The 26,919-nt window shown below is 32.5% G+C and overlaps 2 protein-coding genes and 1 pseudogene across 3 annotated transcripts in view; 1 reads left to right on the top strand and 2 right to left on the bottom strand.

Moving 5' to 3' along the window:
• LOC147407784 (disease resistance RPP13-like protein 4) overlaps positions 1–11,065 on the bottom strand; it is a 39,980-nt gene extending 28,915 nt beyond the window's left edge. Inside the window, exons 1-2 of one of the 2 annotated variants that reach the window (XM_086436542.1) lie at positions 10,878–11,065; positions 10,715–10,769 (exon numbers count right to left, since the gene is read on the bottom strand). The gene's annotated coding sequence lies outside the window, so the exon portion shown is untranslated. The remainder of the gene's footprint in view (positions 1–10,714; positions 10,770–10,877) is intronic. The other variant, XM_086436543.1, reaches the window with a different exon arrangement.
• On the bottom strand, positions 6,157–21,286 carry LOC147407782 (uncharacterized). The gene is made up of 6 exons (XM_086432632.1): positions 21,087–21,286; positions 20,926–20,980; positions 17,276–19,066; positions 16,292–17,096; positions 15,428–15,438; positions 6,157–9,014 (listed from the first exon to the last, which is right to left on the bottom strand). Exons 3-6 carry the CDS (start codon positions 19,059–19,061, stop codon positions 6,415–6,417), a joined length of 5,202 nt encoding a protein of 1,733 aa, XP_086288758.1. The 5' UTR covers positions 19,062–19,066; positions 20,926–20,980; positions 21,087–21,286; the 3' UTR covers positions 6,157–6,414.
• Positions 11,692–12,688, top strand: LOC147407783 (aspartyl protease family protein At5g10770 pseudogene; annotated as a pseudogene).
• Positions 21,287–26,919: the final 5,633 nt, after the last annotated feature.

The raw sequence follows: 26,919 nt of genomic DNA, 5'->3' as shown, positions 1-26,919 counted from the left end.
TTGGAATATATTAAGTAATAGTTAGAGTGCCCATGGCAACACTTTTTTTTTTTTTTTTTTTTTTTTTTTAATTTTTAAATTCGGATTAGAAAAGTGACTTAGAGCCTTTATTTTGAAGTAAATACTAATTTGAAGATATTTTTAATGGTATTACAATAAATTGTCAGAGTTGTTGGGAAATTTTTGTTTATTTATAATAATCTTTAATATTATAATGGGAGAAGGAGGAGAAGAAGTGGTTCGGCATCAAAATTTGAGTGGTCAAAAATGTCCTCACTTTTATATTTAAATTTAATATAATTAAGGTCTTTTTGGTATTAAAATAAAAATTCAATTACACTATTGCAGCCTACCACCATATAACCACGTCATTTAATTTTTCAAATTACAAAAATATAATTTTTATTAAGTAATCTTTAAAAACCGTTTAATCAATATTTTTAATTACAAATAAGCCCTTTTGAATTGATACATGTAAGTTATGCCACCTTCTATAAGGTAATAATAATAATAGTGATTCATTCCACTCTCACAACATTGGTTTCTGCACATTAATAGTCAACAAATTGAGAATAAATGTGGGAACCAGGCCAAAAGCGTGTGGAACTTCTTGGCAAATTCTTGTTCTTTCTTGAAAAGATCCATTAGGAGCCCTTTCAAACATGATTTTAAAATTTGTCTCAGATCAACATGACTTGTCCATGTCATCATAGTTAGGGCTGACAACGGATTGGCTCGGTACTGGGTCAGTACCACTCTAGTATCGATTCAAAATTTTTTAATTATGTATCAATACGAACAAATTAATGAATATGTGAACTGAATCCGATCCGAACACATGTCTCATTTTCAAATGATTAATGTTTAAAACATATCAAATTATATAATATTTTTTTTAAATCTACTTTCCAACTACAAATATAGAGGGATACCAAAAAGACTAAAACGTTTTATCTATATATATATATATATATGAAATTAAGAATAATTCAACTCGGATTTTTTTGGAATGGATCGGGTTAGATCCAATTCGATTCGAAAATCCAATTTTTCATGTTTTTTCGAATCATATCGGTTTGGACCAGTTTGGACATCGGATATATTTTGGATCATTGCCAGTCCTAAGCACAATATCGTTCATGAATGAGTAGAATTTTCCTCGAGAGTCGTCATTCACATTGACTCTTCCAAGATCTGATATGATTTGGAATTCTATTGAAAAAATCAGTTAAATCAATTAAACGTGGGCGAGTTAACTGGGTTTTATTATTTTTGATAAAAAAATTAATTTTAAAATTTTAAGTATTGATTATCTAAATAGGAATATTATCTTCTCATCAATCATATTTATGTAAAAATTTCTAATAATGTGAATAAATATATATATATATATATATATATATATATATATAAAAATTATAAATCAAGTCAAACAATTTATCTCATTTGATCCGAGATCACGTGGATGAAACTATCATCGGATGAGACGAAAGAGAATATATACTAAGTTTTAAAATTTTGCTTTGAGGCCAATGAATTTAGCAAAAAAATCAAAATTTCATAAGAAGAGGGCATTCAGCCATGCCAGTTTAATTCACTGAATTGAAATGACCACAGTAGTACCGTCCAACTCTTTAACGAAACAAACTCAAAGGATCGACTACCCATTACCGATTGCACTCCATCACTTAAATTCCCCTTTGCACCCCCCTTTGGATGATTACACTCTAAAAATAATTAAAATATGTTGCACTCCTTTTTATTTTCTCCTTCTTCTGTTCTTCCTCAAATATGCTCAAAGAAATTATTGTTAATTCAAAAAAAAATTCAAAAAGAAATATATTTTTTCGTTTCGAAACCATATTTACAAAGTTATGTCCTCTTGAAATATATGGGTCAATTTAAATTCTAAACAACTATTAGAAAATCAGTGCCTTAATTAAGTTAGAACCAAAAAGTATAAAAACAAAATAAATCACAAAACTCGATGAAAGTAGAGCACGAGCAAAAAATACAAAACTACAAGTTAAAATAAAGCTTAAACCCTAAAAGGTTAGGTATTGGAGTGCAGGCGGTAGGCTAAAATAAAGGTTATAAAAATACAAAAAACAATAAAAATAAAAGATTTTTTAAGGTTGGTGTACAACTAGTCGGTCCCAAAACAAAAGGCCGAGGTAGGCCGAACACTTTGAAAATAATAAAAAATAATAATAATAAATAAGGGCACACGTCAAAGTGCAATAAATACACTTTGAAAATTAGAATGAGGATATTTTGGTAAAAGAATAATTTTTTAAAGGCAAATTTCACTACAAAATCCAATTTCCAAAGTGTAGTTATTGCACTTTATCGTGTGCCCTAATTTACAAAATCCATAAACAAGATAAAACTGCTAATAGAATCCAAAGCACATTATATATTATTTTTATGAACCTTTATCTCATATGTAATCTAAACTACCATCAAACTCTTTAGTCATTATTCTCTTCATTTTTCCAATTTTTTTTATATAAAGGGATCCCTTGACTCCTAATTGGAATGACAATTTTACCCCACCCCCTTCCTATAGGATTGAGCTTTTACAATTTTGAATGGGTTCGGGGCGGTTTCCATAAACCTGCGTGAAGGATTTTTTTTTTTTTTAATTAAAAAAAAAATCAATAAATAAAAAATAATTTTGTTCTTGAATGAACTTGATTAATATGAACGGAGAGGATCTGTGAGAAGTTGGTCTGAATCTAACTTCTTTGTAGATTGAAATCGCATAATTAAACACCTTGAAAAAGGATTTTAAGAGAGAAAGCGAGAGAGAGTCTTGGGGGAAATTCCCCAAATCTAATAAATCGTTTTATTTTATAATAATATATTCGATTCTCGAGTTGCTCAGTTCTTTATACTATTTGAACCAAGAACCGAATCAAATCAATCGGTTTTACCTCTTTTTAACCTGAAATTGAATCGTTACTCAGTACAAACTGAATCAAATCAGCCCAAAGGTCTAGGTTTGGTTCGGTTCTCAATTTGAACCAAATTAAGTTGCACCCCTAAATGTTACCAAGGCTGCAATTATCATTTTATGAGTGGTGTTTCTTGGGAAATCAATTCTTGGAACATATTGTTAATTATATTAGAATTTTGAATATTTTATCATTATTTGAATATCTTAGTAGTATTGTGCAGGTATGATTTAAACGAATGTCCCTATAGAATGAATACCCAGGAAGGTTGTTTATAAAACTGAACGAATAGATTTCAATAAAAAGCGTTTCTTCTTTTCTTCCCCATTCTTGGCACACGTTAAAGTGACACTTAACAAGTCCCTAGTTTTTATTACAACTAGACAATTTGAAAAGCGCTTCTCAACACTAAAATCATGTAAAACACTTCTCGGAAGCAAATCCAAATGAGTACTTGGTCAATTCAATTAATTTTCAGTGGGGGGAGTGAGGTTATCACTACTCATTTATAATTTATATTGTCAGATAGCTTTAGCTAAGGAATTTGTTAGACTTTAAAGACCTTCATCTCATCCCATACAAAACAAATTGCGTCTCTAAAACTTGAATCGTGATAACCTAACTCCCCCACGTGTCGTGTGCTAGAACCATAGATCTTTTTGCCTCAGGATACACAACTGCACAAAAGATCTATGATTCTAACATATGCCACATCAGGAGAGTATTTTGAGTATGCCTCGTGGGGGAGTCAGAAAATTGTTACTCCTAAAACTTTCCTTACTGTGTTTGCATACCTATTGCGTTTCTGCTTTGGTATTTTTTGATTAGGCAAGCTCTTATATTTTCCGCAATAGAATTCACTCTCTAACCTAAGTATATTTTTGCAGGAGAATATATATATACACACATATATATAAAATAAAAAGTAAAATAAAATAAAATAAAAGAAGAAGATGAGATCAATGTAAGCAACAACAAGCTCTTATAAGTCATTTTTTTTTTCCTTTAGTTTCCTAAGTTTTAATTTGTCATGTATTTATTTCCTTATTATTACTTAAGTGATGTATTCCTGTAAGGAATAAGCTCAGTCCAAGTTAATTTATGCACACTTACATAACAAGACCTATTTGAAGACCCAATTATTTGAAGACCTATTTCAACTCTCCAATACTAAAACTACTACTTTAAATTGATAAATACCATTTTTTTTTTCTATTGATTTCCTGTACATATATATTTGTTGTATGAGAAAATATATAAAAATTAAACATAAAATAATTATGATTATATCCAATAGGAAGAAAATTGGCATCCACATCTTTAGTACTCTTTCGTAAGTTAATTCAAGGTCCTATTTGTGCTTGTAGCTAATTATGAGAATTGTTCCCTTCGACTTTCACAAAGCAAGAAGAAGACTTAGAATAGGTAGATAAATAAAATGAATGAATAAGAATTTGGGCTAGAAACTGGTATTTGGAATGAGAACTAGTAAATCTTATTCTTGCATTCATATTATAATGTATCCAAACACACATATAATTATTAATGGATTATCATGGACTAGAATAATTTCATATCCTACTTTTGATGTTCTCTGTTTTTTCCACCAATTTTGATCAAAATATTATATGTCGAAATGAAGTAATGTTATCGTACATAGAATAACTTACTCTCATCCCCAAAAATGCCTTATATCATATCTTGGAGTTTAATAGTTGATGAATAGGGATTGGATAGAGACATGTTCCCCTAATCAATTTTGGACTCTGTACATCAAATCAAGTATTGAGATCAACCCATTTATTTATGATCAACCACACCAATGATCTAGATTAAAAAAATATATATATATGGCTTTTTGATCAAGTAAGTTGAATATTGAGATCAAACCACTTGTGTTTGTTCAGGAATATTAGCAGCAAGTGTTAGCTCGCTACCGTACTTCTTCATCGAGATTTCATTTTTGATTAAATTGAAGATGGGGCCATATCCATTATCCAATGTTGCAGGAACAACCGGTTATCATCCATTTATATAAAATAAAATACAAATCCTTTAGTTCAAGTTCAATGATTAGAAATTACTAATCAAGCTGATATTTGTGAGCGTTAACATTCAAATTCCAAACAATGACCTTCAATATACCCTTTAAACACTTTAAAATTACAAATGGAAACAAGGTCCCCTGCTTTCCTTGTGAAATAATCATATATAAAAAAATGATTATTTATTTGGAATTTGGATTTACTCTTCATGCCATATGGTTTTAAAACTCGTTTTGATGTCTCATCTCGTCCATGAATAATAATAATAATAAATGATTATTTATTTGGAATTTGGATTTCCTTTTCGTGCCATATGGTTTTAAAACTCGTTTAGACGTCTCGTCTTGGCCCTGAAGGAGATAGAATTAAATTTAGTAAGAAGTTAATAAATAAAAACACTAGAAAATGTCCCTGACTGAAGGGTCCCAATGCTCAAGCTTTATTGATTGACAATGCTAACGTCCCCATGAAGTATTGGATGTTAGCATTCCAACAGATTTTGAAACATACTGAATTACGAAAATAAAAGGAGAGTTACTTTGCAACCACAATAAATATGACTAATTGGATAATCAAATTTTTATTTACTCAAAGTCCCCATTCTGAAGTCACGAGTAAATGCAGTTACTATTCCAGCATTTTCTCTCTTCCACTAAAAAAAAATCCAAATAGTTCACCTTAAAGATTCATTTGGAACTAGAACTTTGATTTGCAGAGCTCACCACAAAGGAAAAAAACTGTCTTATCCCCACAATAAAAAATCAATACTGATCTAGTATTTGTTGTTCATGCTGGACATGACTATACATTGTACTTGATTTGTCCCTAAGTTGGCATCCAAAGTAATTTTTCCTTCAAAGTAGAATTACTTCTTTTATGTTGGAACCTTGAAGAATCAAACAAGGAAGTGCTTGATGGAAAGTGTATCCAAATGGGACCTTAATAAATAATTTAAGAAATTCGGATGTAATAAGTAAAAGTTGGGTGCCAGTAGCAACTCTCTCATTTTATAACAAGGAAGAAACAAGCATGGAAGCTCAAAAAACGCCCAGAAGATTACCAAGTCTATTCTACGGTGAAAGAAAGCAAGAACATGCATACCAGTGATAAAGCCTTCGATACACACTGATCAAAGGCTAGACATGCACTTGATCTAAAAATAAATCGTTTGATCATATTGATGCTTGATCAAATGGAGAAGTCCAAGTAGAATGGGTGAGGTGAGAGGGATTCAGCATCAACAAATTAAACTCAATGGGAAGTAAAATGTCTCTGTCATGGCTCAAATAAAATGCTAAAAAGAGAGAAAATAATACAATGGAAAATTAATATACAGAAGAATTGGAAGACTTAATATAAATTAAAACAAAGAAGGAAAGAAATACATCACACAACAATCAAACACATACATATTATTCTTCTTTCTTCCTCCAAGTGCAAGTACCATCTTGGTCCACCTCGTAAGGGAGCAACGTCAACTTTGGACACTCCTCAACTCTTAGGAATTTCAAGTAGGGCATTGCTCTTTGCATTCTCGGCCACTCCTCTTCCAGTTCATACAACTCCTTTAAAATTAAGAACTCCAATTTCCATACCTCTTCTTCATTCCTTCCAAAGAAGTCTGGATTCAAGTGAGCAATATTACCTTCAAAAATAACAAGATGACCTAAATTGGGGAGAGAATTCGGATTGAGCCAAACAGGTGCCCTTTTTCCTGGATAATTATACAGACAAAGATCTGAAAGCTGGTGAAGCGGCGGAAGTTCATAATCCACTATCTTTGAGAGTAGCTGATCATCACTGCAAGAGATTGAAAAAGTTATTACTAAACACACCAATTGTGTGAGCTCTGACAACACCTTTAGCTCCCCTTCTTCTATTTTATCTGTTGTATCGAAGTCCAGAAAAAGTTGTCCAAGTTTAGTCAATTTCTTTAAACTAGAAAAATGAAACCCATCCCTGACTATTGAATTCAAACGAAAACCGAACACAGACAGTTGTTGAAGGTTTTCGATCTCCCTTGGGAGGCATTCTATACAACAATCAGATAACTCCAAGGTTCTCAGTTTATCCAGAGATCCTAGATTTTTTGGCAATCTCTTTAAATTAGGACAAAAACATAGCCATAAAATTTGGAGGCTTTGAAGGTTTCCAATAGAATCTGGAAGTCTCTCCAATCCGGAGTTTTTTATCACAAGACTAACAAGATGCTGCAATGATCCTATCCCACTCAACCAATCCACTGCAGGGGGTTCAGATGACTCTTGGAAATAAATATTCAAAACCCTCAACCGTTTTAATTGGCATAGTTTTGATCCCATATTTTGAACAAATTCCTCACTTTCTTTTACATCAATCCCTGTCACTGTCCGCAATGATTTGAAATTCATTTCTTCACTAAAGAAATTCATATCCATATTCAACGCCATGCCTACTCGACGTTCTTGGATACTATATGACTGACCTCCGCCCCCATCACAGATGCAAATAAATTTTTCTTCCATTGCGATCCTTCTGATCATTTCACGTACCAAGTCATGTACTTTAAACGCACAATAATTTCTGGCAAGATTTTCAATATGTTCATTAAGTAATAAACAACGACTAATTAATTCATCAAGATATCCTTTTCCAACTTCATATGCAGACCTTGAGTTTTCCCTTTCTCGAACAAAGCCCTCACCAATCCACCATGAAATAATATTGAATGAAAGCATTAAACGATCTTCTGGAAATACAGCCAAACACAACATACATGGTTTCAAATGCGATGGAAGATCATCGTAGCTTAATTCTAGCACAGAAATGATGGGTTCACCCTTCTTATCCAACTCTTCTTTTAAATTCTTAGATATTTCCCCCCACTCACTGGTCGAACTTCCTTTACTGATCATCATTCCTCCCACAACTTTGATCGCCAATGGGAGCCCTCCACATCTATTAACAATCTCTCGACCGATGTGCTCAAGCTTTGGATCCGGACACCTCCCTCCCTCCCTTACAAATGCTATTTTTGAGAATAATAACCAACTGTCCACATCAGAGAGAAGCTGAGAATGATGTATGCATGTCTTAGTGGCTCCCATTGAAAGAACTACATCCTCATTCCTAGTTGTAACAATGACACAACTAGTCCTTTGAGGCAAAATAGACTTCAAACTATTCCACCATGAGCCTTCATCTGGCCTCCATACATCATCCAGGATAACCAAACATTTCTTTCCCTCCAGCAACTGTTGTAGTTCCTTCAATAGATCATATAGATCCATATTTGCCAAGTCTCTAGGCCCACTAATTTTTTTCAACATATTCTTGATCGACTCTTCAAATTTGAATGTTTGTGAAACAGTCACCATTACGACATGATCGAAGAAATTCTTTACATCACCATCATTGTGTATCTTTTGAGCAAGGGTGGTTTTGCCGATACCACCCATTCCAACAATTCCAATGATGTTTAAGGACACATGTGTTTTTAAGACCCAATGCTTAATTTTCTTCGCATCATAGTCCAAACCCACTATTTCGGCATCATTCACCAACTCTGGGTATCTCAATGGTCGATTATTCGCTAAATGTTCCTCGTTCAGAAGGACAGAATTTGTAGAAAGGTAAAAACCCATCCTCTCTCTACGATTTCGAATTTCTTGATTTATCTCACCCAGCTTCTTTCCCATTCGATAACGGAATTTCCAGAATGAAGGAGAGCAATAGTGCTTGAATTTTGAAGCTCGTTTTCTTCTTTCTGAATTGAAAAATAACTCACAATCTGATATGATGTCCTCTGCATCATATAGTAACTCTCTAAATTGTCCCACAACTATCTTAAGAGGTTCCTTGTAGTCCTTCCTTCTCATTTTCTCCACACGTTTGATGTAGCTTTGCATCAACTGAAGCTCTTGATTCACGGCCTTAAACTGCTTACGGAACTCAAGCACATAAGAACCTTCATTTTCGAGACTTTCGACCAAGTTTTCTATGAGAACATTGATGACCACATCCAACATTTTTCCTGCACATATAACATATTTTGAAAATGTTAAAATAGGGGCATTTAGTCCAGTTTACTAATATTGACTTTTAAAATTGAAGTTCAAATCTATACCATAAAAAATAAAAAAAAGATTAATCCATCATTATATTGTATGCTCTATATCCATTTGGTAGCGAATCATGTTTTTGGGTGCTACATGGACATTCAGTCGATATGGATAGGTGGTCCTTTGGTTCTTCGAAGATTAAAAAAGCATATAAAATTAAAATAAAGAGTGCTGATAATATGACACGGTATTGGTGCATGCCCTTAACGCGTTCGCTCACAGCCCAACAAACGTATGACATGTGGCGTGAATGACATCAGCAATAGAGGGATTCTCTCTCTTGCCCGCTGCCCACATAATTATTTTTTTAGATTTCAAATCTTAGAAAGGGTTGTTGGGCCCACATTGACTATCACATTTATAATCCAACAACACAGCCTTTTAGATTTCATGAAAATATTCATATTCAAAAAAAATTATTTAAAAAATGTTGTTTTTTGAGCATGATCCAAGGTGTTGAAAATGGATGGCAAGAGAGCAACCAAATTTAAAAATAAAATTCAACAGAGAAAAATAACCAATTAAATTTTTTTTATTTTTAGAGTTCACATAATTTTGTCTTCTACAACTCCATTGCATCGGATCATATTTTTGAATGTCACAAGGTGATTAGATTAGAAAGTTTTCTTTTTTCACTATGGACAGGAGAGAGAAAACGACGTTAGCCAAAAACCTAGTCATATTATCAAAATTCATAAATAAATGAAAGTATAGCATCTACCATATTTGTTTGATAAAATAATACTAAAGATGTGAATGCCCATTTTCTTCCTATTGGATATGAGTAGGGTTGGCAATAGATCGGTTTGCTACCAGATCAATACCGACCCGAAAATTTTTAAACGTGTACCCAGTCCGATCGGATTAATGAATATGTGAATCGAATCCGTCCGTTTCATTTCATACTTAATCTGAAATCAATCCGATCCAAACACATGCCTTATTTTCAAATTATCAATGTTCAAAAAAAATTAAAAATATAAATCATATAAAATTCTAAAAAATCCACTTCTCAACTATAAATATAGAGGAAAACCAAAAAAAACTAAAACATTTTGAAATTAAGAATATTAAAATATGTTCCAATCCGATTTTATTTTTTTTTTTTAGCAAATTAGGGTACATCCGAAATTGTATCGGATCTAAGATTTCAATCGAATCCGATACGAAAATCTGATTTTTCATGTTTTTTCGGATCGGATTGGTTCTGACCCATTCGGACATTGGGTATATTCAGATCATTGCCAGCCCTAGATATGATCATAATTAGTTAATTTTTCCTATAAAACAAATATGTAGACAAAATCAATAATTTTTTGTTATTTATCAATGTGTTATAGAGGGTAGTTATTTTAGTATTGGAGAGTTGAAGAGACTGAGAACCAACATCCAGAATGGGTTTGGAATCCTTCAAATAAGTGTTGGGTTGGGTTGGGTGTAGATCTGAATAGAATTCCAATTTTTAAATGGGTCTTGTTCTGGTAGTGCCTAAATCAACTCAAATTGAGCTTATTCCAGGAATACACCATTAAAGTAATAAGTATTAACAAGCAAATAAATACATGACAGATTAAAGCTTGGGAAACTAAAAAGGAAAAACAAAATGACTTACAAGGGCTTATAGTTGCTTATGCCTTAGATTACTTTCCCTCCTTTTTGATATCCTCCTGCAAAGATCCAATTAGGTTATTTAATTATTGTTACCCAAAAAAAGAAAAAAAATTTATTGTATGATAAGCGATATAATCAAAGCAAAGAAACTTAAAAAAACTTACTATGTGTATAGATAGAGTCATGAATTCTATTGTGGAAATGATAAGAGCTTTCAAATGCAAAGATACCAACACAGAAATGCAATCGATACACAAACACATTTACACAGACAGAAAAGTTTTAGAGAAGCAAGTTTTGTATTAGATGAGATGAGGTCGTCTTTAAAGTCAACTATTCTCCCCAGCTAAAGTTGTCATATTTTTTAAGACATTATAAAATAAGTTTTTAATACCACTTGCAATTTTTTTTTGGTTGTTTCCTTTTTATTTAGGGTATGTAGTGTACCCCCTCTTGTCCTTTTCTTATCATTTGTTAAAGAGTTTAAGGGTAGATTAGTCATTTCAAATAATTCAAATGACTAAGTACTCATTTGGATTTTGCATTTGAAAAGTGTTTTTAGCATTGAGAATTGCTTTCTGAATTCAAATTATCATTAATTTTGCACATTCTTAATGTCAAGCCTCTCCAATTTTACAAGCCTAAAACTTGGGTTGTCGATTTCTTAAAAAAAAAATATTTAAGAATCCAGATTGCATTATCACCTCGTAAGAAAAAATAAAGAATTGGGAAAGAAAAGATGAAATATTTTTAGTGAAATTCTATTTTCTTGAAATTCATTCTACAAGGGCAATCAAGTATAATAAGGTCACGACATAAATACGATATTTTTATTAATAGTAAAAAATACAGGTCTTGACATATCAAATATGGTCTACAATCAAAGTTAAAAAGTTTCTCACCAATCAAAATGAAAATTTAAATTGGTTGCACGAGAAATAGTTAAATTTTATTGATTATTTCAAAGTTTTAGGATCTCCACACAAGAAAAAAACACTGAAGAGCAAGTAATCCCAGTCAGTCCAGCCAACTCCTTTGACACTGGCAACTTCATAGTTACCATCGGATTTGGTACGCCTAAGCTAGACCTTTCATTGGTATTTGACACTGGCAGTGACTTGACTTGGATTCAATGCCAACCATGTGTCAGTTGCTATCCTCAACAAGAGCCAACATTTGACCCCCTCCAAGTCATCATCATATTCCAATATCTCTTGCAGTTCTATGGAGTGCTCCCAGCTTAGGTCGGGCAGTAGTGGTGAGCCTGGATGCTCCTCCACCACTTGTGTCTATCAAATTCGATATGGCGACAAGTCATATTCCGTTGGATACTTTGCACGCGAAACATTAACTATTACATCTTCCAATGTATTCCCCAATTTCCAGTTTGGTTGCGGTAAAAACAACCATGGATTATTTGGGAAAACAGCAGGGTTGCTCGGCCTTGGACGCGACAAAATATCACTTGTATCTCAGACTAGTCAAGAGTTTGGAAAAATATTTTCTTATTGTATCCCACCAACAGCAAGCTCCACCGGTTACCTAGCATTTGGAGCCACCACCAAGACAGGTCTCAACAACACATCTTTAATAACAGACGCGAGAGAACCATCCTTCTATTTCCTCAACCTATTAGGTATAAGTGTGGCAGATCAAAAATTAGCAATCCCACCATCAGCATTTACCTCTTCGGGGACCATCATAGACTCTGGCACCGTAATCACTCGTTTGCCACAAACAGCTTATTCGGCACTTAAGTCAGCATTCCAAAATTCGATGTCGAAGTATCCATCTGCTCCACCAGATTCACTTTTGGACACATGTTATGACCTTTCTGGGTTCAACACGTTCACAACACCAAAGATAACGTTGTATTTTGATGGTGGTGTTGATGTAGACCTAGACAAGTCTGGGGCATTGTATGCATTAAGTGCATCATAGATTTGCTTGGTTTTCGCTGGAAACACCAATGCCGATGACCTGACTATCCTTGGAAATACACAGCAGCGGGCATTGGAGGTGGTCTACGATGTGGCCGGGGGAAAGATAGGATTTGGGACAGGTGCTTGTAGCTAATTATGAGAATTGTTCCCTTCCTCTTTCACAAAGCAAGAAGAAGACTTGGAATAGGTAGATAAATAAAATGAACGAATAAGAATTTTGATTATCATGTACTACATTAATTTCATAACCTACTTTTGATCAAAATATTATATGTTGAAACGAAGTAATTTTATCATACACAGAATGGCTTACTTTCATCCCCAAAAATTCCTTATATCATATCTTGGAGTTTAATAGTTGATGAATAAGGATTGGATAGAGACATGTTCCTCTAATCAAATTTGGACTCTGTACATCAAATCAAGTATTGAGATCAACCCATTTATTTATGATCAACCACACCAATGATCTAGATAAAAAAAAAAAAAAAAAAGCTGGCTTTTTTATCAAGTAAATTGAAAATTGAGATCAAACCACTTGTGTTTGTTCAGGAATATTAGCAGCAAGTGTTAGCTTGCTACTGCACTTCTTCATCGAGATTTCATTTTTGATTAAATTGAAGATGGGCCATATCCATTATCCAATGTTACAGGAACAATCAGTTATCATCCATTTATATAAAATAAAATAAAAATCCTTTAGTTCAAGCTCAATGGTTAGAAATTACTAATCAAGTTGATATTTGTGAGCTTTGAACATTCAAGGAATCAATGGGAGATGCAAATGATGGCTGAAATGGGAGGATGCTTTTAAGTATCCAAGGAATCCTAAAGACGCCATTTTAAGTACAGCCAGTTATGTCAATTATTTCAAAATTTTAATTTAAAATGACCTTCAATATACCCTTTAAACACTTTAAAATTACAAATGGCAATAAGGTCCCCCTGCTTTCCCTCTGAAATAATCATATAAAAAAAAATGATTATTTATTTTGAAGTTGGATTTCCTTTTCGTGCCATCTGGTTTTAAAACTCGTTTTGACGTCTCATCTCAGCCATGAACGAGCTAGAATTAAATTTAGTAAGAACTTAATAAATAAAAACACTGGAAAATGTCCCTGAATGAAGGGTCCCAATGCTCAAGCTTTATTGATTTTTTTATTTTGCTCAAAACCTTATTTTCACAGCTCTTTAAGAATGAAACTCTAGCCAAAAGCCTCCAAAATTTGAACAAAAGACTTGAAAAACAACAAGAAGAAGAAGATCAAAACAGAAGAAAACACAGTTTTTAGCAGTGGAAATTTAGATGTATTATGGCAGGGGAAAAAATCGTCGCTAGCATATACATACAGCCAAAACAGAAGCGGAGGTCGTTCTCGTCGCTAATCTACCGCTACAGACCAAATTTCTTGTACTTAAATTTTTCATGATCATCTTCTAAGTTTAGGAATTGCTTTTAATGGGATTGTTGAGGAAAAATCTAGAGTACTCGACTCTAAATACTCAAATGTTGGATATAAACAAGTAAACGATTTACTTGTACTATACCCTCAATAAAAAATATCACTCACAAGTTGAAGAAGAAAATAACACTCTATTAAGAAGAATACACTTTTACAAACACTCACACTTTTTACAACCTCTCAAGACCTCTTACTCACAAGTTATTTCTCACAACTTGTTTCTTACTACTTGATTACATAATGAGAGGACTCACCCCTATTTATACTTGTGGCACCTCCTTAACTAATGGCTAGGATTGTGCCAACACATTTTTAATCTAGTGGTTACAATTTTGTCATCTAGAACTTTCTAAAAATATCTATTAGTCTAGAGTTTTCTACCAAAATATCTTCAATTCTAGAATCTTCTATTTTTCTCTTATCTAAAAACATCTAGAGTTTTCTCTAAGAAGATTCTAGAAATTGGACTCTAAATAGCTATTGGGATTGGGCTATAAATGTGGGCTTTTCCCAATTTGGGCTGGTGTTGAATTGTAACAGGGATGACTTCAACATTTTCTTTCATCATTTCTCAAGGTTTGGAAGCATTTTATGCTTGCATCACTTAGTATTTTCTCACACCCTTTTCCACACTCATATGTATTTAAATTGGTAATCGAAATATATCCAAAGCCTTTACTGCAAACACGACATTTAAATCCAAAAGCGCACACACACATACACAAAGAAATCGGTAAACATTTATTGTGTAAAAGACCAATATACCCTTGACTTTTTCACTAAAAGACAAAATGGATAGGAGTATTATTAAAATGTGAATATGGTGGAAAATACTAACTTCCCCACGAGGTATTGGATGTTAGCATTCCAGCAGATTTTGAAGCATACTGAATTATGAAAATAAAAGGAGAGTTACTTTGCAACGACAATAAATATGACTAATTGGATAAACAAATTTTTATTTACTCAAAGACCCCATTCTGAAGTCACAAGAGTAAATGCAGTTACTATTCCAGCATTTTCTCTCTTCCACTACCCAAAAATCCAAATATTTCACCTTAAAGATTCATTTGGAAATAGAACTTTGATTTGCAGAGCCCACCACGAACAAAAAAAGCTGTCTTAGCCCCGCAATAAAAAATCAATACTGATCTAGTATTTGTTGTTCAATAGAACCTCTCTCATTTTATAACATGGAAGAAATTCTCTCATTTTATAACATGGAAGAAACAAGCAAAGAAGCTCAAAAAAATGCACAAAAGAGTATAGAGTCTGTTCTACGGTGACAGAAAGCAAGAACATGCATACCAATGATAAAGCTTTCAATACACACACCGCAATAGCTTTGCACTGCATGATCTTAATCTTCAACATACTGATCAAAGGCTAGACATGCATTTTGTTGGGCTTTGTGGAGTCTAGTTATGTTTGATCCGGTTGACGACTCGACCCGACCCGAATAATGTTTGCGTGGACGTAGGCAAATTGCGGAATCACTCAAATACTGTCTTGCGTGTGTGATTGCTTTCTTTTTTTGACGTGTGTTTTTTCTCTATTTTTTGTTTCTAAAAGGTTGGGAATTTAAGGTTGAATTCCTTACACACTTGACCTAGAAAGAGAGAATAATACAATGGATGAGGTGAGAGGGATTCAGCATCATCAAATTAAACTCAATGGGAAGCGAACTGTCTCTGTCATGGCTCAAATAAAAAGCTAAAAAGAGAGAATAATACAATGGAGACTTAATTTATAGAAGAATTGGAAGCTTAATATAAATTAAAACAAACAAGGAAAGAAATACATCACATATTATTCTTCTTTCTTCCTCCAAGTGCAAGTACCATCTTGGTCCACCTTGTAAGGGAGCAATGTCAACTTTGGACACTCCACAACTCTTAGGAATTTTAAGTAGGGTATTGCTCTTTGCATTCTCGGCCACTCCTCTTCCAGTTTATACAACTCCTGTAAAATTAAGAGCTCCAATTTCCATACCTCTTCTTCATTCCTTCCAAAGAAGTCTGGATTCAAGTGAGCAATATTACCTTCAAAAATAAGAAGATGACGTAAATTGGGGAGAGAAGTCGGATTGAGCCAAACGGGTGCCCTTTTTCCTGGATAGTGATACAGATAAAGATCTGAAAGCTGGTGAAGCGGCGGAAGTTCATAATCCACTATCTTTGAGAGTAGCTGATCATCACTGCAAGAGAATGAAAAAAAATTACTAAAGACACCAATTGTGTGAGCTCTGACAACACCTTTAGCTCCCCTTCTTCTATTTTATCTGTTGTATTAATGTCCAGAATAAGTTGTCGGAGTTGAATCAATTTCTTTAAACTAGAAAAATGAAACCCATCCCTGACTATCGAATTCGAAGAAAAACTGTACATAGACAGTTGTTGAAGGTTTTCGATCTCCCTTGGGAGGCATTCTATAGACTGACAACCAAATAACATCAAGATGCTGAGTTTATCCAGAGATCCTAGATTTTTTGGCAATCTCTTTAAATTAGGACAATTAGATAGACATAAAATTTGGAGGCCTTGAAGGTTTCCAATAGAATCTGGAAGTCTCTCCAATCCGGAGTTTTCTATAACAAGACTAACAAGATGCTGCAATGATCCTATCCCACTCAACCAATCTACTGCAGGGGTTTCAGATGACTCTTGGAAATAAATATTCAAAACCCTCAACCGTTTTAATTGGCATAGTTTTGATCCCATATTTTGAACAAACTCCTCACTCTCTTTTACATCAATCCCTGTCACTGTCCGCAATGATTTGAAATTCATTTCTTCACTAAAGAAATTCATATCCATATTCGACACCATGCCTACTCGACGTGCTTGGCTACTAGATGACTGACCTCCCCCCCCCATCACCGATGCAAAAAAAATTTCTTCCATTGCGATCCTTCTGATCATTTCACGTACCAAGTCATGTACTTTAAACTCAAAAAATTTGAGCCAAGATTTTCCACCTGTTCACGTACCAAGTCATGTACTTTAAACTCAAAAAATTTGAGCCAAGATTTTCCACCTGTCCATGCAGTAATAAACAACGACTAATTAATTCATCAAGATATTCTTTTCCAACTTCATATGCAGACCTTGAGTTTTCCCTTCCTCGAACAAAGCCCTCACCAATCCACCATGCAACCTATCCCACTCAACCAATCTACTGCAGGGGTTTCAGATGACTCTTGGAAATAAATATTCAAAACCCTCAACCGTTTTAATTGGCATAGTTTTGATCCCATATTTTGAACAAACTCCTCACTCTCTTTTACATCAATCCCTGTCACTGTCCGCAATGATTTGAAATTCATTTCTTCACTAAAGAAATTCATATCCATATTCGACACCATGCCTACTCGACGTGCTTGGCTACTAGATGACTGACCTCCCCCCCCATCACCGATGCAAAAAAAAATTTCTTCCATTGCGATCCTTCTGATCATTTCACGTACCAAGTCATGTACTTTAAACTCAAAAAAATTTGAGCCAAGATTTTCCACCTGTCCATGCAGTAATAAACAACGACTAATTAATTCATCAAGATATTCTTTTCCAACTTCATATGCAGACCTTGAGTTTTCCCTTCCTCGAACAAAGCCCTCACCAATCCACCATGCAATAATTTGGAATGAATGTATTTCACGATCTTCTGGAAATACGGCCAAACACAACATACATGGCTTCAAATGTGATGGAAGCTCATCGTAACTTAATTCTAGCACAGAAATGATGGGTTCACCTTTCTTATCCAACTCTACGTTCAAATCCTTAGATATTTTCCCCCACTCACTGGTCGAACTTCCTTTACTGATCATCATTCCTCCCACAACTTTGATAGCCAATGGGAGCCCTCCACATCTATCCACAATCTCTCGACCAATGTGCTCAAGCTTTGGATCCGGACACCAACCTCCTTCCCTTTCAAACGCTATTTTTGAGAATAATAACCAACTGTCCACATCAGAGAGAAGCTGAGGATGATGTATGCGTGTCTGAGTGGCTCCCATTGAAAGAGCTACATCCTCATTCCTAGTTGTAACAATGACACAACTAGTCCTTTGAGGCAAAATAGACTTCAAACTATTCCACCACGAGCCTTCATCTGGCCTCCATACATCATCTAGGATAACCAAACATTTCTTTCCCTCTAGCAACTGTTGTAGTTCCTTCAATAGATCATATAGATCCATATTTGCCAAGTCTCCATGCCCAATAATTTTTTTCAACATATTCTTGATCGACTCTTCAAATTTGAATATTTGTGAAACAGTCACTAGCAAGACATGATCGAAGAAATTCTTTACATCACCATCATTGTGTATCTTTTGAGCAAGGGTGGTTTTGCCGATACCACCCATTCCAACAATTCCAATGATGTTCAAGGACACGTGTGTTTTTAAGACCCAATGCTTAATTTTATTGGCATCATAGTCCAAACCCACTATTTCAGCATCATTCACCAAGTCTGGGTATCTCAATGGTAGATTATTCGCTAAATGTTCCTCGTTCAGAAGGACTGAATTTGTAGGAAGGTAAAAACCCATCCTCTCTCTATGATTTCGAATTTCTTGATTTATATCACCCAGCTTCCTTCCCATTCGATAACGGAATTTCCAGAACGAAGGAGAGCAATAGTGCTTGAATTTTGAAGCTCGTTTTCTTCTTTCTGAATTGAAAAATAACTCACAATCTGATATAATGTCCTCTGCATCATATAGTAACTCTCTAAATTGTCCCACAACTGTCTTAAGAGGTTCCTTGTGGTCCTTCCTTCTCATTTTCTCCACACGTTTGATGTAGCTTTGCATCAACTGAAGCTCTTGATTCACGGCCTTAAACTGCTTATGGAACTCAAGCACATGAGAAGCTTCATTTTTTAGACTTTCGACCAATTTTTCAATGAGAACATTGATGACTGCGTCCAGCATTTTTCCTGCGCATATAACATATTTTTAAAATTTTAAAATAGGGGCATTCAGTCCAGTTTATTAATATTGACTTTTAAAATAGAAGTTCAAATCTATACCATTAAAATAAAAAAAATAAAAAGATTAACCCATCATTGTATGTTTGTCTTCGAGGAAAATCAATTCTAAAGAGAGAGAATTTGCACACAGGGGTAGAGCCATGATTTTGCCACCTCAACCCCCTAGATTTAGTGGTTTAGATTGGATTCGAAAATAAAATTGAACTAGATCTTGACTTTAAAGATGTACAGCCACTAAACTCTAAAATTTAAAATTTAAATCCAAAGATGAAAATTTGTACTTTCTCAATTATTATTTTAGGAGTTCATAAAAATTTGTGCTCTATATCCATTTGGTAGCCGATCATGTTTTTGGGTTTTTTCAGTCGATATGGATAGGTGGTCCTTTGGTTCTTCGAAGATTAAAAAAGCATAGACATATAAATAAAGAGTGCTGATAATATGTCGTGGTTTTGGTGCACACCCTTGACATGTTTGCTCATAGCCCAACAAACGTATGAAATGTGGTGTGAATGACATCAGCAATAGAGGGATTCTCTCTTTTGTCCACTGCCCACATATTTATTTTTTTAGATTTCAAATATTAGAAAGGGTTGTTAGGCCCACATTAATTATAACATTTATAATCTAACAACACAGCCTTTCAGATTTCATGAAAATACTCATATTCAAAAAAATATATATATTAAAAAAATATTATTTTTCGAGTTTGATCCAAGGTGTTGAAAATGGAAGGCAAGAGAGCATTCAAATTTAAAAATAAAATTCAACGGTGAAAAATAAAATATTGTTTTTTGAGCTTGATCCGTTCGTTTCATTTCATATTTAATCTGAAATCGATCCAATCCGATCCAAGCAAATGCCTTATTTTCAAATTATCAAAGTTCAAAAAATTTTAAAAATATAAATCATATAAAATTTTACAAAATCCACTTCTCAACTATAAATATAGAGGAAAACCAAAAAGACTAAAACATTTTGAAATTAAGAGTATTAAAATATGTTCGAATCGGATTTTTTTTTCGGAGCAGATTGGGGTACATTCAAAAGCGATCCGAAATTGTATCGAATCTAAGATTTCATGTTGAAATTATTATTATTATATTTATTATTTTTATTATTAAGATTATTTTGTGGCCTTTTTACATATACAAATTTTATATAAATAATGGATTGTAATTTGTTCAAAACATGAAATAAATAATTTTTCATTAATTTTAAAATCAATTTATTTAAAAAACAAATCTATTTAACTTAGATTTAATCAAGATCGATGGGGATTTGACTTAGATTTAATCAAGGTTTCGAACAAGAATAAATCCATGTTGGCTCTGATACCAACTTTTCAATCCGAATCTAATACGAAAAATCTGATTTTTCATGTTTTTCAGATCGGATTGGTTCTGACCCGTTCGGTCATTGGGTATATTTTGGATCATTGCCAGCCCTAGATATGATCATAATTAGTTAATTTTATATATTTTCCTATAAAACAAATATGCACACAAAATCAATATTTTTTTTTTGTTATTTATCAATGTGTTATAGAGGGTACTTATTTTAGTATTGGAGAGTTGGAAGAGACTGAGAACCAACATCCATAATGGATTTGGGATCCTTCAAATAAGTGTTGGGTTGGGTCTAGATCTGAATAGAATTCCAATTTTTAAATGGGTCTTGTTATGGTAATAACAAATTGAGCTTATTCCAGGAATACACCATTAAAGTAATAAGTAATAACAAGGAAATAAATACATGACAGATTAAAGCTTGGGAAACTAAAAAGGAAAAACAAAATGACTTACAAGGGCTTATAGTTGCTTATGCCTTAGATTACTTTCCCTCTTTTTTGATATCCTCCTGCAAAGATCCAATTAGGTTATTTAATTATTGTTACCCAAAAAAAAAAAAAAATTATTGTATAACAAGCGATATAATCAAAGCAAAGAAACTAAAAAAAACTTACTATGTGTATAGATAGAGTCATGAATTCTATTGTGGAAATGATAAGAGCTTGCTTAAGCAAAGATACCAGCACAGAAATGGAATCGATACACAAACACATTTACACAGACACAGTGAGAAACGTTTTAGAGAAGCAAGTTTTGTACTAGATGAGATGAGGTCGTCTTTAAAGTCAACTATTCCCCAGCTAAAGTTGTCATATTTTATAAGACATTATAAAATAAGTTTTTTAATACCACTTGCAATTTTTTTTTTTTTTTTTTTTTTTTGTGGTTTCCTTTTTATTTAGGGTATGTAGTGTACCCCCTCTTGTCCTTTTCTTATCATTTGTTAAAGAGTTTAAGGGTAGATTAGTCATTTCAAATAATTCAAATGACTAAGTACTCATTTGGATTTTGCATTTGAAAAGTGTTTTTAGCATTGAGAATTGCTTTCTGAATTCAAATTATCATTAATTTTGCACATTCTTAATGTCAAGCCTCTCCAATTTTACAAGCCTAAAACTTGGGTTGTCGATTTCTTAAAAAAAAAATATTTAAGAATCCAGATTGCATTATCACCTCGTAAGAAAAAATAAAGAATTGGGGAAGAAAAGATGAAATATTTTTAGTGAAATTCTATTTTCTTGAAATTCATTCTACAAGGGCAATCAAGTATAATAAGGTCAAGACATAAATACGATATTTTTATTAATAGTAAAAATACAGGTCTTGACATATCAAATATGGTCTACAATCAAAGTTAAAAAGTTTCTCACCAATCAAAATGAAAATTTAAATTGGTTGCACGAGAAATAGTTAAATTTTATTGGGGATGTGATAAATAATTTAATAAATTGGGAGTGCAATAAGTTAAAGTTGGGGTGTCAATAGCAATTCTCTTTTTCCTCTTAATTGGAATATAATAAGTAAGAAATTGGAGTGCCCATAGCAACACTTCATTTTTATTTTTTATTTTTTAAATGTCTTTGAATAGTATTTTAAAATAATGAAAAGTGATTTAAGGGTGGAACACACATTGGTTTAGAAAAGCGACTTGAAGCCTTTATTTTGAAGTAAATGCCATTTTGAAGATATTTTTAAAAGCTTTATGTTACAGTTGCTTCTAGAGTGTCTTGATTGCATCTCGATCTCTTCAATTCATGACAGTAACAATGGCGTTACAATAATTTGTCAGACTTGTCAAGAACTTTTTAGCACACCCAATTTTAAGACCCCTTTGGAATGAGCAACATGAGATGACAAAAAAATTGTTTACTTATAATAATCTTTATTATTATAATGGGAGAAGGACGAGAAGAAGTGGTTCGGCACCAAAATTTGAGTGATCAAATATGACCTCATTTTTATATTTAAATTTAATATAATTATGATCTTTTTGATAAAAAAAATCAAGAAAATTTTTAATTACACTATTACAGCCTACCACCATATAATGAAGTCATTTAATTTTTCAAAATACAAAAGTATAATTTTTATTATGTAATTTTTAAAGACCGTTTAATAAATATTTTTAATTACAAATGAACCCTTTTGAATTGATACATTGAAGTTATGCCACCAATAATAGTGATACATTGCACTCTCGAAAGAGTGATTTCCTCATATTAATAATCAGTCAACAAATGTGGGAACCACGTCAAAAGCGTGTGGATCATCTTAGCATTTCTTTTTCTTTCTTGAGAAGATTTATTATGTGCCTTTGCAACATGATTTTAAAAATTGTCCGAGATTGACATGAATCATTCATGTCATCATAGTAAGGGCTGGCAATGGATCGGATCGGTACCAAATCAATACCACTTTAGTATTGATTCAAATTTTTTAATTATGTACCAATTCAAATGGATTAATGAATATGTGAACTAAATTTGATCCATTTCATTTCATCCTTAATCCGAAATCGATCCGATCCGAACACAAGTCTTATTTTCAAATGGTCAATGTTAAAAGAATATCAAATCATGTAATTTTTTTTTTTAAATCTACTTTCCAACTACAAATATAGAGGGAAACCAAAAGGACTAAAATGTTATATATATATATATATATATATATATATATATATATATATATGTTCGGATCTGATTATTTTTTCGGAACAGATCAGGGTAGATCAGAGTTTGATTTGAAAATCTAATTTTTCATGTTTTCTTTGGATCATATCGGTTTAGACCAGTTCGGACATCGGATATATTTTGGATTCATTGCCAACCCTAGGCACAATATTATTCATGAATGAGTAGAATTTTCCTCTAGAGTTGTCATTCACATTGACTATTTAGAGATTTGATATGACTTGGAGTTGTATTGAAAAAATTAGTTGAATCAATTAAACGCAGGCGAGTTAATTGGGTTTTATTATTTTTTTATTAAAAAAATTAATTTTAAAATTTTAAATATTGATTATATAAATAGGAATATTATCTTCTCATCAATAAATCAAGTCATAAAATATTATCATATTTTATGTAAAAGTTTCTAATAATTTGAATATATATATACATAGATCAAGTCAAACAATTTATCTCATTTGATCCGAGATCACGTGGATGAAACTAGTTGATATTAGCGTCGGATGAGACAAAAGAAAATATATATCGTGTTTAAAAATTATGCTTCAAGGATATGATATGAGCAAAAAAATTGAAATTTCATAAGAACAAGGCATTCGGCCATGCCAGTTTAATTCACTGAATAGAAATGACCAACGTAGTACCATCCAACTCTTTTTTTTTTTTTTTTTTACTAACCGAGTGTCCGGGTCAGCTTGCGCGCACCACGACTAATCTCGGGGAGGACTACCACAACAACCCACTACCATGGTCTCTCAGTCAAATCATGAGAAAAATCCAAGAGGGGAATCGAACTCGTGACGTGCGCCTAACCCACACTTCACATGCTCGCCTTTACCACTTAGGCAACTCTTTAATGAAAGAAAAACAAGCAAACCAACTAGTTGCACACCGCTCATTACCAATTGCGCTCCATCACTTAAAAATTCCCCTTTACACTCCCTTTAGATGATTATACTCCAAAATTAATTAAAAAAATGTTGCCCTCCTTTTTGGTTATTTTTTTTTTCTTCTTATGTTCTTCCTCAAATATGTCCAAAGAAATTATTGTTAATTCAGTAATTTTTTCAAAAAAATATTTTTTCATTTCGAAATAATGTCTTCAAAGTTATGTCCTCTTGAAATACACAGTTCGGTTTAAATTCTAAACAAATATTAGAAAATTAGTGCCTTAATTAAGTTGGAGCCAAACAGTATAGAAATAAAAATAAATCACAAAACACGATGGAAGTAAAGCACGAGCAAAGAATGCAAAACTACAAGTAAAACTTAAACCCTAAAAGGTTAGGTATTGGAGTGCAAGCAGTAAACCAAAATAAAGGTTATAAAAATACAAAAAAAAAAAATAAATAAAAGGATTTTTTAAGGTGGTTGTTGAACTAGCCGATCCCAAAACAAAAGGCCGAGGTAGGCCGCACACTTTGAAAATAATAAAAAAAGTAATAAACAAGGGCACACGTTAAGGTGGCACACGTAAAGGTGCAATACATACACTTTGGAAATTAGAATGAGGGTATTTTGGTTTTTTTTTTTTTTTTTTTTTTTTTTTTTTTTTTTTTAAATTAGGAGCAATTTCACTACAAAATCCAATTTTCAAAGTGTAGTTAACAAAATCCATAAACAAGATAAAGTGCTAATGGAATCCAAAGCACATTGTACATTATTTTTATGGACCTTTATCTCATATGTAATCTAAACTACCATCAAACTCTTTAGTCATTTTTTTCTTCATTTTCCCAATTTTTTTTTATATGGATTTTGTTAAAGAGGTCCCTTGACTCTTAATAGGAATGGCAATTTTGCCCAGCCCTGTCCTTATAGGGTCGGGTATTTACAATTTTGAATGCGTTCGAGATGGGTAGGGATCACTCTATCCACCTCTACAAAAATCACGCTCCCAAAACAATAATAATTAAAAAAAAAAAGATTTGTGTGCAGCCAGCACAACTAATTGGTCCTGCTGTTATTATATTAAATTTCATTAACTACTCTATTATAAAAAAAAGGGACAATTATCAAAAAAATACCAAAAAAAAATTATTATCAAAATAAATCTAATTTTTAAATTTTTCAAAAAAGATACAAAACCGGTCTTTTAAAGACTGGTTTTTTCTCTCTCTCCTCGATTTTCCTCAAGACTTTCTCTCTCTTTAATATTAAATTGTTTTTTTAAAAACCGGTCTTTGAAAGACCGGTTTTTCTCTCTCTTCATTTATTTCTCTCATCCTTTCTCTCTCCTCTATCATTTAAAAAAAAACGAATTTTTTTAAAAAAGGTTTTGTCTCTCTCTTCATTCATTTCTCTCACCCCTTTCCCCTCTCCTTTTATTAAAAAAAAAAAAACGAATTTTTTTTAAAATTTTTTTCTCTCTCTTCATTCATTTCTCTCACCCCTTTCTCTCTCCTATTATTTAAAAAAAAAACGAAAATTTTTTTAAATATATTTTTCTCTCTCTTCACTTATCTCTTTTACCCTTCTCTTCTCTTCTCTCCAAAAGAATTACTTTTTTTTTTTTACTTTTTCATCATCTTCTTCTTCTTCATCTTCTTCTTCAACTAAGGTAAATCAAAAATTTGTTTTTATTATTTTATCTCAAGATAAATGAATGAGAGAAAGAGAAAAATATATTTAAAAATGAAATTCTTTTTTAAATAATAGGAGAGAGAAAGGGGCGAGAGAAATGAATGAAGAGAGAGAAAAATCTTTTTAAAAAAAATTCATTTTTTTTATAAAATAATAGGAGAGAGAAAGGAAAGAGAGAAATGAATGAAGAGAGAGAAAATCTTTTTTTAAAAAAATTCGTTTTTTTTTAAATGATAGAGGAGAGAGAAAGGATGAGAGAAATAAATGAAGAGAGAGAAAAAACCGGTCTTTCAAAGACCGGTTTTGTATCTTTTTTATAAAATTTTAAAAATTGGATTTATTTTGATAAATAATTTTTTTTTTGTATTTTTTTTTTGTTAATTGTCCCTTTTTTAAATGATAGAGGAGAGAGAAAGGATGAGAGAAATAAATGAAGAGAGAGAAAAACCGGTCTTTCAAAGACCGGTTTTGTATCTTTTTTATAAAATTTTAAAAATTGGATTTATTTTGATAAATAATTTTTTTTTTTTTGTATTTTTTTGATAATTGTCCCTAAAAAAAAACAAAAAGGGTTGGTGTGGGAATATATCTTTCGATTTATATTGACCCAAATAATATGATATGTGTGTAACATCCTTGGCCATAGTACAACCACAAGAATCCTCTCTTCTATAACATATCATGGTTCGAGTAATTATTTATTGAGTCCCCTTAACCTTACTAACTAATTATTTCACCTTTAGTCACCTCTTGGCATCTGAAAAGATGATCCGACACTTCAAGATTGTAGAGGACAAAATTTTATGAATTTTAAAAAAGAAATTTCAAAAATATGACTATTTTTCATAGTTAAATTTCATTTTTAAGTTTGAGAGTTATGTGAAAGTTCTATGACCGTCCATTTTCAAAATCGTGGATCTAACTCAAAAGAAAATGGTTTATGAATTTTTTTATTTGTTTTTATATGAGTTTTTCAATGAAACAGGGCTGTGGTGTTGGATTTCTGATGTGGTAATCCATGTGAGCAATGGTTTCACTTGTTTATAAAGGGCTGTGGTGTTACCACACCATATAAAATGAAGTTTCCTAAATGTAGCATCAATTCACTTGTGGTGTGTATTCATGATATAATGGTGTGGTAATATCATTTTCATTTAATAAAACTAGAGAAAAACAA

This window comes from Akebia trifoliata, chromosome 3 (assembly GCF_017979445.1).
Source record: "Akebia trifoliata isolate Shusen 1 chromosome 3, ASM1797944v1, whole genome shotgun sequence".
Lineage (NCBI taxonomy): Eukaryota > Viridiplantae > Streptophyta > Magnoliopsida > Ranunculales > Lardizabalaceae > Akebia > Akebia trifoliata.
The sequence above is the reverse complement of the archived record's forward strand: the minus strand, read 5'-3'. Positions and strand labels throughout refer to the sequence as shown.

Bases quoted from the DNA above. Each gene is read 5' to 3' on its own strand.
- LOC147407782 (XM_086432632.1), bottom strand. From the start codon at position 19,061: ATGCTGGACGCAGTCATCAATGTTCTCATTGAAAAATTGGTCGAAAGT. The intron at 17,097-17,275 runs GTTGCATGGTGG...GTACGTGAACAG, and splicing joins AGATTGGTTGAGTGGGATAG to GTGGAAAATCTTGGCTCAAA.